This window comes from Pteropus medius, unplaced genomic scaffold, assembly GCF_902729225.1.
Source record: "Pteropus medius unplaced genomic scaffold, Ma_sr-lr_union100, whole genome shotgun sequence".
NCBI lineage: Eukaryota > Metazoa > Chordata > Mammalia > Chiroptera > Pteropodidae > Pteropus > Pteropus medius.
The window spans coordinates 2,922,181-2,935,674 of record NW_024344433.1 but is presented as its reverse complement, the minus strand read 5'-3'; the positions used below and the strand labels follow the sequence as shown (position 1 = coordinate 2,935,674).

Here is a 13,494-nt window from a genome sequence, read left to right as displayed (position 1 = left end):
AGATGTACAAATAGATTTAGCGTGTGTGTACACTTATTCAGATTTCCTGGTTTGGGTCACCGATGGTACCCAGTGACCCCTCAGCAGTGGCGAGCACATCTCAAACTAGATCTTGGTTATAAACATCCTTCTTCACTAAAATGAACCAGGGCTCCTTGGAGAAGTGGCTGATTCTAGAAGTGGGATAGGGAAGGTCATGATGAACTTGGAGCATCTTGTTTTGCCAGAAAGTAAGGAAATGGCCACAACATGATGAGAATGGGTTGGAAGAACACAGGCACAGCTTGCAGGGGCAACTGCACCCCCAGTATCCCAATCTGAGACAAGTTGAGCCCCGCAAAATAATGATAGCAATGGATCGTAACTCATTGAATCAAATGAGTCCGTACTGATATAAATAAGTAGATGATTAAATAAATAAATATGAATGGAAGAAAGCCTCTTCCTTCCAGTAGGAAACCAACAAATAGAGAAGAAACAATAGTCAGAAAACTGTCATTTGGTAACCACCATAATTGCAATTGGTTCTGAAAGAGCCATCAATTGGATTCTAAAATTAGTAAAAGTTTGATGAGGAGAGATCTGTCACAAATTACCTATTAATGACAAAAGCAAAATAGTAATTTTACAGTAGAGAAAACTGGCAGACATCCCCTCAAACACCAAAGTTAGTAGCATAAGGAGTGGGACGAAATGATATGATGTGTCTCATGATTCAATGCCCTGAGAAGAGACAGCGCCACTTTGGTGGTGCTTCTGCCAAAAATGTAATACCTGAATTTGATCATGACAAAGCTCTCGCACAGAGGGGCGCTCTCCCAAGTAACTAGCCGTTGCTCCTAAAAATTGTCACGGTCACAGTCAGATTCTGAGGACACTCCCGGAGTAAGGGAGACCATCGAGACATGATTGCCATGTGTGACTTGTGATCTGAGACTGGGTCCCGAGCCAGAAAAATAAGTTGCTTTTGCTATAAAGGAAACGATTAGGACAATTGGTGAAGTTTGAATAAGGTGCTCTAGCACAGAAAATGGCTTTGTATCGATTTCTACTTCCTGGTTGTGAAAACTCTGCTGCTGTCACACTGTAAGAGAACGTCTGCGTTCCTGGGACAGCCACACTGCACTGTCAGTGGGTACAGGAGCCTCTTATCTGCTGACTCAGAAAGGAAAAAATGCCCACACGGAACGAGAGACCGAGACAACCAGCGAGGTCAGTGTCTATGGCTGGGGAACATGCATCTCCTTCTACCCTTCATGCAACTTTTCTGTAAGTTCAAAGTCACTTCAAAATAAAAATTCTCAAAATGAAGAAGGAGGGTGGACAGCTCTCATCTCCCAAACCCCACATGGGGATCTCTGCCTTGGGGTCTTCCCCGAGGATGCCAGGTTTTTGCTGACTTGGTCAAAATGAATTGGTGACAGATGGGCTGCCAACTGTTCTACTTATTCTCTTAGCAGGTATTTTAAATGGTACAATCTAATCTTCATTATAATCTTAAATTGTACAATGTGATTTTCAAGGAACAACAAGTGAGAAAAAATTTTGAGATGAGCCAACAGTGGGCCGGACCTGAAAGATTCCCAGCACTGGACCCTCTAGAGGTAAATATGCGTCGCGGCCCAGACACCACCGTGGAAGGAAACGGAGAGGCAGCCGAGAACATACAGCATCATGCGACTTGGCAACATGGCCCTGTTCAGTAGAGGTTTCTGAGTGTGGTTAACATCCCAAATGAATGGGTGCTGCTTTGCATCATGCTACATTTGAGTCCTTACTTTTACTTAAAATATTTGGATTATATGAAAAACAATGAAAGGTTATTACACAAAGCACCTTTTCACATTCTTCTGGGGGCCTTCATTTAACTTTTTTCCCTAGTGCTCTCTCATTATAGTTTTGAGTTGAGGTTCATGTGAAGATCAAGGTTTTGATAGTTTCTTTTCACAAGAAGCTTGTAATTATAGATCAGATACATGTTTTTTATTGTCAAGTTTTTATTGTTTACTGAGGCTTCACACAGAGCCCTGCTATGCAACCACCAAATTCAAGAGTGCTAAGAATTGTTTCTAGAACACTAGCCAACCCTCACCAGCAGGTGACACTAGCAGCCTGAAGATATTTTACTTAAAAAGCATGTTTACCCTAAGTATCGTTTTAACCCAGAGTTTACAGCTTCCGGCTTCAGTTGGGGATGCTCTGTCTATGCCTCTAATTTAAATCATTAAAATCTTAATTCAGTCAACAAACACGAGTGCCTTATTCAGTGCTGGGTAGTCCTGAGCTCACACAAGGTCTGGGATTTGCTCTGGAATAATACATGAAGGAGACAAGAGTGTGGGGCATGGATAAAACAAGACTGGCCATGAGTCGGTCATTTTTTAAAGCCTGGAGGTGGATCTCCAGGCAGTTACATGACTATCCTGTCTTCATTTGTGTAAGTTTGAAATTTTCCGCAATAAGAACTTTATAACGCATTAGAGACTTCTGTGAGCTGGAATAACAGGGACCGAATTTATCCTCCCACCTAAAACAACAACAAAATCAGACCAACTATGTGAAACAATGGTTTCTGAGACACTGGACATGAAAGGGTGACGGACAGTTAGCCCTGAAAGAAAGAAAGAAAAAAAAAGAGGGGAGCCTCAGGATTGGCCCGGTTTACTGGCCTGAGAAAGTTTCCCGGCCATGGCCCAGGGAGGAGAGCCCAAGGCAGAGCCTGGTGGAGTCCTCCAGTTTAGCACAGGGAGCTGGGTGGCCTGTGGGAGTGAGGCAGCTGGTCTGCAGGACTGGGTGTGGACAGGAGAGGGGAGTCCAGAGGGGGACCTGAGATCTACAGAAGGTCTTCCTTCACTTCAGCAGAGAACTAGATCAGCCCCTGCGTGTGAATAAACTGCCCGAGGCCTGGGAAAGAACCACTGCAAAAAATAAGAAGGGACAGTAGGGAAAAGTGCCTGTCCCCATTGGCTGAGCTGGAGCACTTCGGAATTCACGGGGCATTGAGGAGAGCGCTCCAAGCTTCTTACCTCAATCCTAAAGAACAAGTCACCTTAGATTAAGCAAGGCTCTGATCTCAGTGAACAAATTTTAAAAGCAAGATCTGAAAGTTTTCAAGTAACGGTGTCCTAAAACAAAGCTGTAGGATACTAACAGGAATAGAGAAACCTCCAGCACCCTACCAGGTCAAATCATGTCTGTCATCCAATCAAAATTACCAGGTAGGCAAAAAATAAAAAAAATACAAGACATGAGGAGAAAAACCAATCGACACTGATCTAGAGTGATGGGTATATTAGAATGAGCAGAAAACGACTTTGAAATTTATTGTAACTTTATTTCATACATTTGAAAGTAGTGACATGGCAAATAGGAAAAAGATCAAATCAAATTTCTAGTAATGAAAAACACAGTGCCTGAGATTAAAAAATACATACTGGATGGGATTAATGGCCCACTGGCTACTGAAGAAGGATTTGAAGATACAGAAATAAAAACTAAGCAAAATCTCAGGGAAAGAGGAATTAAAAAAAAATTAACAGAGCACTACTGAGTATTCAAGTGGTCTAATATCTGTGTAATTGGAATCCCCAAAAGAGGGGAAGAATAGAAAAAATATTTGAGCAAATAATGGTTAAAAATGCCCCAACCTGGATGGGAACTGTAAACCCACAGATCTGAGACGTTTAATTAAAGCTGAAGAAAAGGAATACAAAGATCACACCAAAGCACATCATAAGCAAATTGCACAAAATCAGTGACAAAGAAAAATCTTAAAAGTAGACAGAGAAAAAACACATGCTGCATACAAAGCAAAAAAAAAGGTAAGAACGACATCAATTTCTTGTCAGAAACAATGTGAGCAAGAAGATGGTAGAGAAACAGGCTTTACACAAAGGCCTGAGCAGCACTGCAGATGACAGAGATGTGTAAATGAGTAAGATCGTTTCCTATTGTCGAAATATATTTAAAAGATATTTTACTGCTTCAACAAAAACAATAACACTATTTTGAGGTTATAACATATATATAAATAAAATCCATGCAGCAATAGCACAGGCCCAGGAATTTCTACAAAAAAAGCTGCAGGGATTTTGATTAGAATTACGCTGAAATTATAGATTCATGTGGGGAGAATTGTCGCCTTTACAATTTGGGGTGTTTCAATCCATGAACATAAAATGTCTCTCCATTTGTTTAATTTTTCTCAGTAAATATTTTGCACATCAGATGTTAAATTTATTTTGAAGTATTCTATTCTTTTTGATGCTATTGTGACTAGATTTTCCTTAATTTCATTTTCTGATTATTCATTGATAGTGCAAACGCAATGATTTTTGTTTATTGATCTTATATCCTGTGATCTTGCTCTCATTTTGTGTGTGTGTGTGCTCCTTGGGATTTTTCTACATGCAGAATCATGCCAGCTGTGACTAAAGATAGTTTACTACCTCTTTTCCAACCTGGGCACCTTTCATTCCCTATAATTTTAGGTTCCATGGGGCGGGGCCTTCGAGGCTGCTCCCAGGAAGTGTACCTGGTCCCCAGTTCTGAGGTTCGTTAGTCTCAACAGCATCTGTGTCTCGGCTGACCGCCTCACTGTGGCATTACCAGACTTCAACAGATTGGGTAAGTGGGGGCATTCTAAGGACACTCTTTAAAAGAGAGTACCTACTGGAAGCCATCTGTCCCCTCCTCTGATGGTGACTCATGACAGCAAGGCCTAGGCTGCTGTTCTTGGCAAACCCCAACGTCCAGAACAGCCCTTCTCCCCAGGGAAGGTCAGTGCGTGGGGGAGTTGATTGTGGCTTCATGTGACTGTCGTCCAAACTGGAATTCATAATTGTTCAGTCTCAATAAACCTGCTGACAGTTTAAGGTTAAGGGGAAGGAAGGGTTACTATATACAACGCTCAGGCTTCTCTCGCAAATATCTGTACATGGCATCCCATTTCAATAAAAGGCATTACATATGAAAACATCCTAAAGTAGTGGTCTTGGGTTCCAGTTCTAAAAATAATAATTACGGTTAAATATAAATAAGTTAAGCCACTTAGATAGGCTTTTTAAAGAGAATGGCAGTTTTTATACAGATTGGCAGTTTTATTTCTGTTCTCAGAGCTTTAAAGGAGAAAAAAATAAAACCCATGTACAGAAGTGCTGTGCATTACTGAAATGCTCATTAAAGGATGCGAAACTTCCCATTTTACACTTGTTCCCTGAGGTTACCCAAACATCTTTCGAGAAGTTAAGTTGCTGTCAGAGCTGGTTTATTTTGGGTCAGTAATCTTCCCATCGACTCAGCAGAAGTACCAACTCGCTCTGCCGCTGACCAGGAGAGCTTACCAAGGTCCTGACTTTCTTGAGTCTGGCCAGACTCGACCTGATTTGTAAGATAAGAGACTGTGGTTTGGCTCGTGTCCTGAGCAGGAATCTCGGCTGGATCTAGGGACAAGGAGGCAGAGGGAGAATCTTGCCCTCCCCAGAGGGCACTGACTGCCCTCAGGTCCTCAAATCCTGTTGACAAAGCTACACCTTTGTTAGTCACCACATCTGGGGAGGGACGGGCCCTGAGGCTCAGAGTAACTGAACTCAGGAGAGGGTAGGAGAGGCCTCTGGGCACCGATGTGCTACCTCTGAGCCCAGCAGCCATCCAAAGCAACTGATGGCGGCCAGTCTCCTATCCTCTGCCCACTGCCCGGCTGCCTGTGTCACACTGGTGACTATGAAATGCTTTCCTTTCTTTTCCTTTCAAGTTGGAAGGAGTAGAGAACATAATTCTCTAATATCTCTAATATTATAGTGAACCGGTTTACACTCCTCACAAACCTCAGCACCCACACAGCCCCTAGGAGGCTACGGGGGGAGCTGCTCTGTCTTCACTGTGACAATCAGCTCCAGAACAGCAGAGCGGCCTGCCCCAGGGTAGCATGCAGGACTAGTCAGTCCAGCTGGCTGTGCGGTCCCTCCCATAAGAAAGGATGGAGGAGGGGGTCGAGGGGGGGGGTGTGGAGAAAGAGAAAAGGAAAAGGGAAGGCAGAGAGGGAGGAAGGGAAGGAGGGAGGGAGGGAAGGCAGGGAGGGAACCCACACAAGGCAGAGGCAGTCTCAGCCTGCAGTCCACCAGTATTTCTATATTTATTTCTCTTGCCCTCTGGACTGACTTCCCCAGCCCTGTCTCTGCCTGGCTGAGGACAATGACCTGACTGGTTTGTCGCAGTTTTCTCTGCCCTACGTTTTGCCCATGAGAGCTACTTAACGGAAGTAATTGGAGTTTACACAAATGAGAACGCTAAAGGCTATTTTCAGTTCACACTCAGACAAGCCGGAGCTTGTCTGAGATGGGAGCCAATGAGAGTCCGTTCTTCCAAAATGTCTAGACGTCCAGACGTCCAGACGTGGCCGAGGGAACCCTGGGGTGACAAAGTTCTCAGCGAGGACATGTCAGAGGTCCCCTGCTGGGTTTCCCAGCCTGGGCCACGGGCACGGGATCATGAAGTTCACTTCTCTGCCGAGTTCACTGATGTCCCCAGCAAGGCCGGGAGCCACCGCGGGCTCACTTGTCTGCTGTCCTGGGACAGACTTGGTCCAGGCTTCCCCGCCCTCCCAGCACAAGGCACATACACGGCAAATGGAACAGAGTTTGGTGGGGGTGGGTTTATGAGCTCTTCACTACGCGTTCCTTTACAATTGATAATTAAAGTTAGAACAAAGCATGCGGTGCCGCAGGTGCTCACTCCATGGCCTCCACACTCTCAGAGCGACAAGATGCGCACAGGAACTAGTGTCACTAGAGGCTAACCAATAGAAGCAAGAGTCAGGCTGCGACGGCTCCCTCCAGGCATGGAAACCTCACCAAACTTCTAAGAAACACCTAAACAAAATAAATGTGAACTCCACAGGCATTCGAGAAACAACACCAGCCAGCATGCCCTGGGGGCCCCCAGGAGGACAATGTGTCAACTCTAGACACACGGACATGGGGAGAATGACATGCCAACTCCAGACACACGGACATGGGGAGGACGATGTGCCAACTCCAGACACACAGTGGCCGAGCCAGAAACCAACTTTCTTCCTCATGAATGTCATAATGGAATGATGTTGAACTAAACAATGTTATCAGAGGACCTGCTGTATATTAATTAAGATGGTTAATATTACATTAATAAGTTTCTCGGTTTGCTCACCTACCTCACAGACATAAACATGGCTTTTTACACTGGGGTTTTGTGCCGGAACCAACAGTCAGTTCCCAAGTCACGTTCTCAAAGGTTGCTGTCAGCAAGAACCTTTGTGCACAAGGAGATGACATAAAAAGTTTTGATATTTTTAAAACAACCAGTCAAACATTTCCAACAACAGAAAGGACCTTCTTGTCCCCTCGTTTTTCACTGATAAAATGTGATGCTGGCATTTCTCTTAACAATGCAGATTCTTTTCAAACCTTCAGAATGTTCCGTATGGAGCGTTTCGCAGTAAGAGTGGGGGCTGGCAGCAGGACCAGGACCCAGGGACACACCCGAGAGCCCAGAGCAGGCGCTGGTCCTGGCAGGTGGTGAGCCACAGGCCTGAGGGTGACAGTGGCCTGGCCCTGCGAGGCCATCCTGGGGCTGAGAGATCAACACTTCATCTGATCACATCAGGATACTGGCCTTACTGGCAGAGTGAGGTAGCCTCTTCTCGCCCCAGTCTGCCCGTCTGTTTAGTGGGAGACCAGCAGTGCCCACCCAATAGGGTTGTCACGGGGACCAAATGCCAGCCATGAGGTCAAGGGGCTCTTGAGCAGACTCCTAGTCCCATGCCTAGAACCAGCCAGAAGCAGATGGCTTGGCTCTGAAATCCTGCGTTACCCCATCTCCTCTGGATGTGGCCTCTCCGATGGTTTTTCTGTATCTTTAAGAAACATTGTGATGGCCAGAGAGAGTGATGGAGGGCCAGGCACTGCTACGGGAATTCCTCTGGGAAGGGGCAAGGCTGCGGGGGCCTCGTCTCAAGTCAGCACAGCATGCCTGTCCTTCTTTGTTCACATTTTATTAGCAGCACGTGGAAGAATTAACCAGCTATGGAATGTTCGCTGTCAAATGCATTCATATCAGTTGATTCATGTAGGAGAATCTGATTTTTCATGAGACCAGAAGCAAAGTCAAATATGGTGTTTCATTTCACGAATAATTTTACATATAAAAGACATGAAAAAGAACTTAAAACGTTGAGTCGGCCAGTGTTACCATCAAGGGGCAGCCGTAGGGACGAGGCTGTTGGAGCCTACGTTTTAAGATCCACGAGATAAGGGACATGGAACAGCCATCTTTTATTAAAATACAACATTTATGTCTCTTTCATCATATACATAAACATATTTTCTCTTTAAATAAATATATATTACGTATTTTTAATGGTGAAACCCTGGACAACATTCACCCAGAGTTCTCCGGCTGTGGCATTTATGGTAGGGAAGACGGAACGTGGAACCTTCGAGCCAGCGTGGACCTTGAAGGCACAGCAATGTCCCTGGTTCACTCTCCTCACACCAGGACCTCCGAGTCTCCCGAGTCGTCGTCCGTAAACAAAAGCTTGTCAGGAGGCGGGCCCCCCAGGGGTAGTGTGCTGGGCTGGGACCAGGAGGCTTGGCTCCTCACACGTGTGTCCTCCCGCACAAGCCCACTGTTTCCCACCATCCCCGTGGCTGGGGTGGCCGGGGCCACGTCCTCCCAGTCCTTGCTGGCCCCGTTCAGGATGTACCGTCCCTCGTGAGGTCTGTCCTCATGGACCTGTGCTGTGACCATGCTGATGGCTGCGCTGGGAGCACAGGAAGCAAGGACAGAGTTGGGGTCTAGGACCAGGCTCTGCTGAGCAAGTGGGGGGCTGTCTGCTGGGCCCTCCCCGCACTCTGGAAACTGTGTGTTGATGTAAATGACTTCAGCTCCATCCCGCACTTCTGGCAAACTTTCCAAGAGCTTCTCCAGCTGCAGCCTCAGCACAGAAAAGGTGGGCCGGTCCAGGGGCTCGGCCCTCCAGCAGGAGTGCATTATGTCATACCTGTGGGGACAGGAGACAGGTCAGCCCATAGCACCCAGCCCTCATTGCGGCCTGTTCCCACCACATTCACCTCGTCTTGCACTGGATCACGTTTTAGCCCACACCAACTCTACCTGTGGGGGATTACTGAAGTGATTTCACTCAGCTTTTAAATGTTGTGTGGGTATGTGGTAAGTGCTGTCTACAGGAATATGGGACAGTTGTGGTGATCACACCTAACTTTGCAAAGGAGGGGCATTATTCCAGGGGCTAGCACTCTGTGGTCTGCAAGTCCATTCGGCCCGCTGTCGGCTTTGTAAGTAAAGTTTTATTGGAACATGGCTGCACTGAACACAGCTACATTCACTTGTTTACTACGGCCGCTTCGCTGCCCTGGCAGAGTTGAGTAGATGCTACAGAGACCAGTGATCTCAAAACCAAAAGTATTTACTATTTTGGCCTTACAGGAAAAGACTCCTGTTCTGAACCATCAAATTGGGCTTGTCACCAGGAGGGTGGTATCAGAAAGGCCAGGGGTTGGGGCGGGGGTGGTGTGTCTCACTGTGCCAGTGCTTTGTGTGTGTCACCACATCTAGTCTTCTCAATAGCCTTGCTCTGTTGTTCTGGAGGAAACAAGACTGAGTTCAGGGACCTTATAGAATGTGCCACGGCCGTGGCGACAGCAGATGGCAGGACAAGAACCGGTCTCCTACTGGGCAAGTCCTCAGCCCAGGGCTCCTTGCGACTCCTCCACTGTGCTCTGGAGGGAGGACTCGATCTGGGGGTGTCCTCGCTCCCCGTGTCTGACAAAGTTAAGAATCACAGCAGAGGGACGCTGACGCAAACACAGTCAGACGGAAAAATGATTGAATTAGGAAAAGTGTGTTGTGCCAGCATTTCTTGTGGATTCTTTCCTGTTCTGAGAAACTCATATTGACATTGCTAGATGAATAAATGACCCAAGTGTGCATCTGACATGTGTAGTAGATTACTGATAGCTTTGAACATAAACATGCAATTCCTGTGTTCACACCTACTCACACCACGCAGAACTTTGGCTAATTCTACCAACATTTGCAAACATACCGATCTCATTCCTGTAGGACAATCAGCATCTTTATATTTGTCTGCTTTCCAGCCTCTGTCAACACGTGCACGTGCTTCTGACAGGTGGAGACCTGCAAAAGCTTCGCCTGTGAGCTGAGAGTAGTGGGCACATTCCGCCAACAAGCCTGATTCTCACTAAGGCTGGATGTCAGCTCAGGTCTGTCACTATCTTTATTTTACCTTCATGCCATGGTCACTGGGACCTGACACACAGGTTCTGTTTCCATTTTTGAGGTTTTTGTGGCACAGATCAATTTGTATGACTTCCTTTTTCGCACAGAGGAGCCTCAGCTGGGTGCGGTCAGAAGTGACCTTTGAGGAACCTTGTCCTTGGAGACACATTCCTTCTCATTAGGCCATCAGGATGCCACGGTGTTTAATTTACTTTCATTTCTTCCATGTCTTAGGAGAAAGCATTTAAATAACCTGTGTTCTCCATATAACATGGTAGCAATATCATTTTGAAAGTTATTTTTTTCTTTGACTTTTGGTATTTCATGAAATACGCTAAACTATAAGTGAGACTTGCAAAAGTGTGTTCACTGCCTGACATGAGTGTATTTACACCGCTGAACTGTGCACTTAAAAATGGTTAAGATGGTAAATGTTACATTCTGTGCATTTTACCACAATTTTTAAGAGGAGTTAAAAAGATGCAATTATACAAATTTATGAGTTCATAAATTTATCCATATTTGTCAAGCACTTGCTTTTCCCCTGCATCTGAGGGTGACTGAATACTTCCCATCTGCTCAGAGAAACAACACCTGAGAGGCGGGCGTCACATTAGCAGCATGTGTCCCTACAGCGCTAAGCAGTGTTGTGTATACTCTGCCAGCCAGTGGCGACCACTGCTGCTCTCCTTCCTGGGGCCTGGGTGGCCGCGAGTGGGAGTAGACGAACTGGTCAGTAAGTAGAGCAGGGTTTCTGAGGGAGGAAGGTGAGTGCAAGCTGGGGCCCTTTGTCACCGTACCACCATTTCCTTGTGTGTGATGACAGGTGGGAGCAGGTGACCTCAGGCCCTGCCAGCCTGGGCGATTCTGGTTTGATGGTATTGACAGTTCGGGGTGAGGCTGGAGGGGAGGGGTCTCTGAAGGGCATCTGCTGGCTGATGGGACCTAACGGGATGAAGAAAGAACTAGGTGGCTCCCGAGTGTCACTGGGGGATGATGGGAATGGAGGCCAGGGCGAGAACCACAGTGGTCAGCTCGGGGAGTGCCTGGAGAGCTGCAGCTAGAAGGCCATGAGCTCAGATGAATGTCCCACAGAGGTGACAGGGACATCAGTAGGACTGCTGCCTGGTCATTGGGAGCTGAGTGATCATGAGAAGAGGTGCCTCAGAGGGCAGGACGGGAGGGCTGGGCACGAGTGTGCTCCCTTGCTAACACTGTCATGTTTCTTAGCATCAGCTCTAAAGAGACAAGAGGCCAGTAGCCCGTGTGACCGCCTCTTGGCAGATGTGGGTAGGAAGCCGTGTGGCTCATTTTTAAAAGGAAACACCGAGATGTGGAGACACAGCTCTTGGGGGTGCTGTTGGTCACGGATGCCCAGAGGGACAGGGGACCAGAAGTGGGCCTGGTCCTAGTCCGCGGTGTGGGGCCAGCCTAAGAACGAGGACCAACCACATCCTGGTCCCCTGGCCTCCGGCCACATGGCGTGTGCTGAGTCTGCAGCATTTTTACCTCGAAATCCCCACAAGAAACCTAGTTGGTGTCCCTTACAGGGCTCTGCGTGAGGCGATCCAAAGCTGCGTGTGACAGCTGAGACCCAGCAGGACCCCGACTGAGCACACACACATGCCAGCCAGCACAGAGGCGGCAACAAAACCGTCCACGTAGCAGTGTTTGGCTGAGATGCCTCCCTCCTTCTCAGCAGCCGCACTTCACGTGGCCCTTCCAGGAACCACCATGAAACCCCAGCTCCAGTTTAGTTAGCATTTCAGGGTGTTTTTGAAGAACTCGTATCTTTCATTTGTGTTCTGACTGTTAGAGCTTATAGCCGCGGAGACCGAGCAGACCACTGAGCAGGCCGAGGCCCTGGTTAGTGAAGGCCCCTTTCTGGTGTGGACGGGTTCCGGGGACCTGCACGGCCCTGTGCTGGGCCTCCCCAGGGGAGCGTACAGTGCCAGTGTGGGGCGCCTGTGGGGGGCCTGGACATGCCCCTACCCAGCGCCTGCTGGCCTTCACACTGGAGCCTATAGGCCTGCAGCCTGGCTGGGCGTGGGGAACATGTCCCTCTCCAAGCTGGTGACCCATTATGCGGCGAAGAGACTTGACACCCAGGGCTCACATCACAAGCTAGAGGCAGCGCCACAGAAATCACTTCAAGAAGGTCAGCAAGGTGTTTAGGCAGAGTGGCCAGTGCTGTTAACCGGCACCACGATGTGACACTCGCTTGGTGTCTCTGAAAGGTAAGTGCTCTACACGCTTTCTCGAACCCTCCCAGCACCCCCAGAAGAACTTGTGGCCAGACTTTTCCTGTGGCTAATAACGAGGCACAGCGAGGTCACATCAGCTGCGATGACCTCCCACATGGTTAGTGGGAAGAAGAGCTGGTCTGTGTGACTCACAACCCTGGGGCAGTCCCCATGCTGCCTACCCTGGCGAGGACTGATGTGCATCCTTGTCGTGTACTCTCAGTGATGGGCCCTCATGCCAGACTCAGCACCCGACCTCGTGGGTCTTTTGAAACACGTACTTCTGGGCCCACCCTATCCCGGCATGGCCGAGGACCCGTGCCGTCACATCAGCCCCGACGCAATTCGATGACCGGCCCAACTCCAGAGTCTCAGGCTGAGATCTCTCAGTATCCTAGTTAAGGATACCACTGTGGCTGCTTTGTCCGAAATGCCATCCAGAAAGAGAAGGGTGACGTGGCACAAGAAGGCGAGCATCACTCAGGTGCCCTGTGCACAGCGAGGTCACCTGCATTTCCCAGAGGTGCCTGTACCCGGAGATGTGCGGGCCTGCTGCACACATGCACACACCACCTCCCGCACCAGTAAAGGCTCTGGCCTGCATGTCTGCATGTGCCACATCTGCACACGCCCGCACACGCTTGCCTGGCTAAGAGCGTCACCTGCCCCTGCAGCCGTGTGTCCCCAGGCCCCTGCAGAGCCAGCAGCTGGGCCGTGCCGATGCCCAGTGACAGAGAAGCTCACTCACAGTTCGTCCAGGCAGTCCTCCGGCTGCTTCAGCCTGTGCCCATGCAGAAGGTACTCATATATCTCGTGGTTCTGGACCCCAGGGTAGGGCGTCATCCCCCGAGTGGCTATCTCCCACATGGTCACGCCAAACGCCCACTGAGAACAAAGCAACGAGAGGTTGGGATGTAAGTCTTTGCAGAAAGGCTGAATGGCCTTTTCATTGGGA

The 13,494-nt window shown here is 48.2% G+C and overlaps 1 protein-coding gene across 1 annotated transcript in view; it reads right to left on the bottom strand.

Annotated features, from left to right (window-relative positions):
* Positions 1-8,010: 8,010 nt before the first annotated feature.
* MERTK (MER proto-oncogene, tyrosine kinase) overlaps positions 8,011-13,494 on the bottom strand; it is a 73,513-nt gene continuing 68,029 nt past the window's right edge. Inside the window, 2 exon segments of the mRNA XM_039872604.1 lie at positions 8,011-9,037; positions 13,288-13,424. Of these exon segments, the coding sequence (XP_039728538.1) occupies positions 8,524-9,037; positions 13,288-13,424 (651 nt within the window). The 3' untranslated portion in view covers positions 8,011-8,523.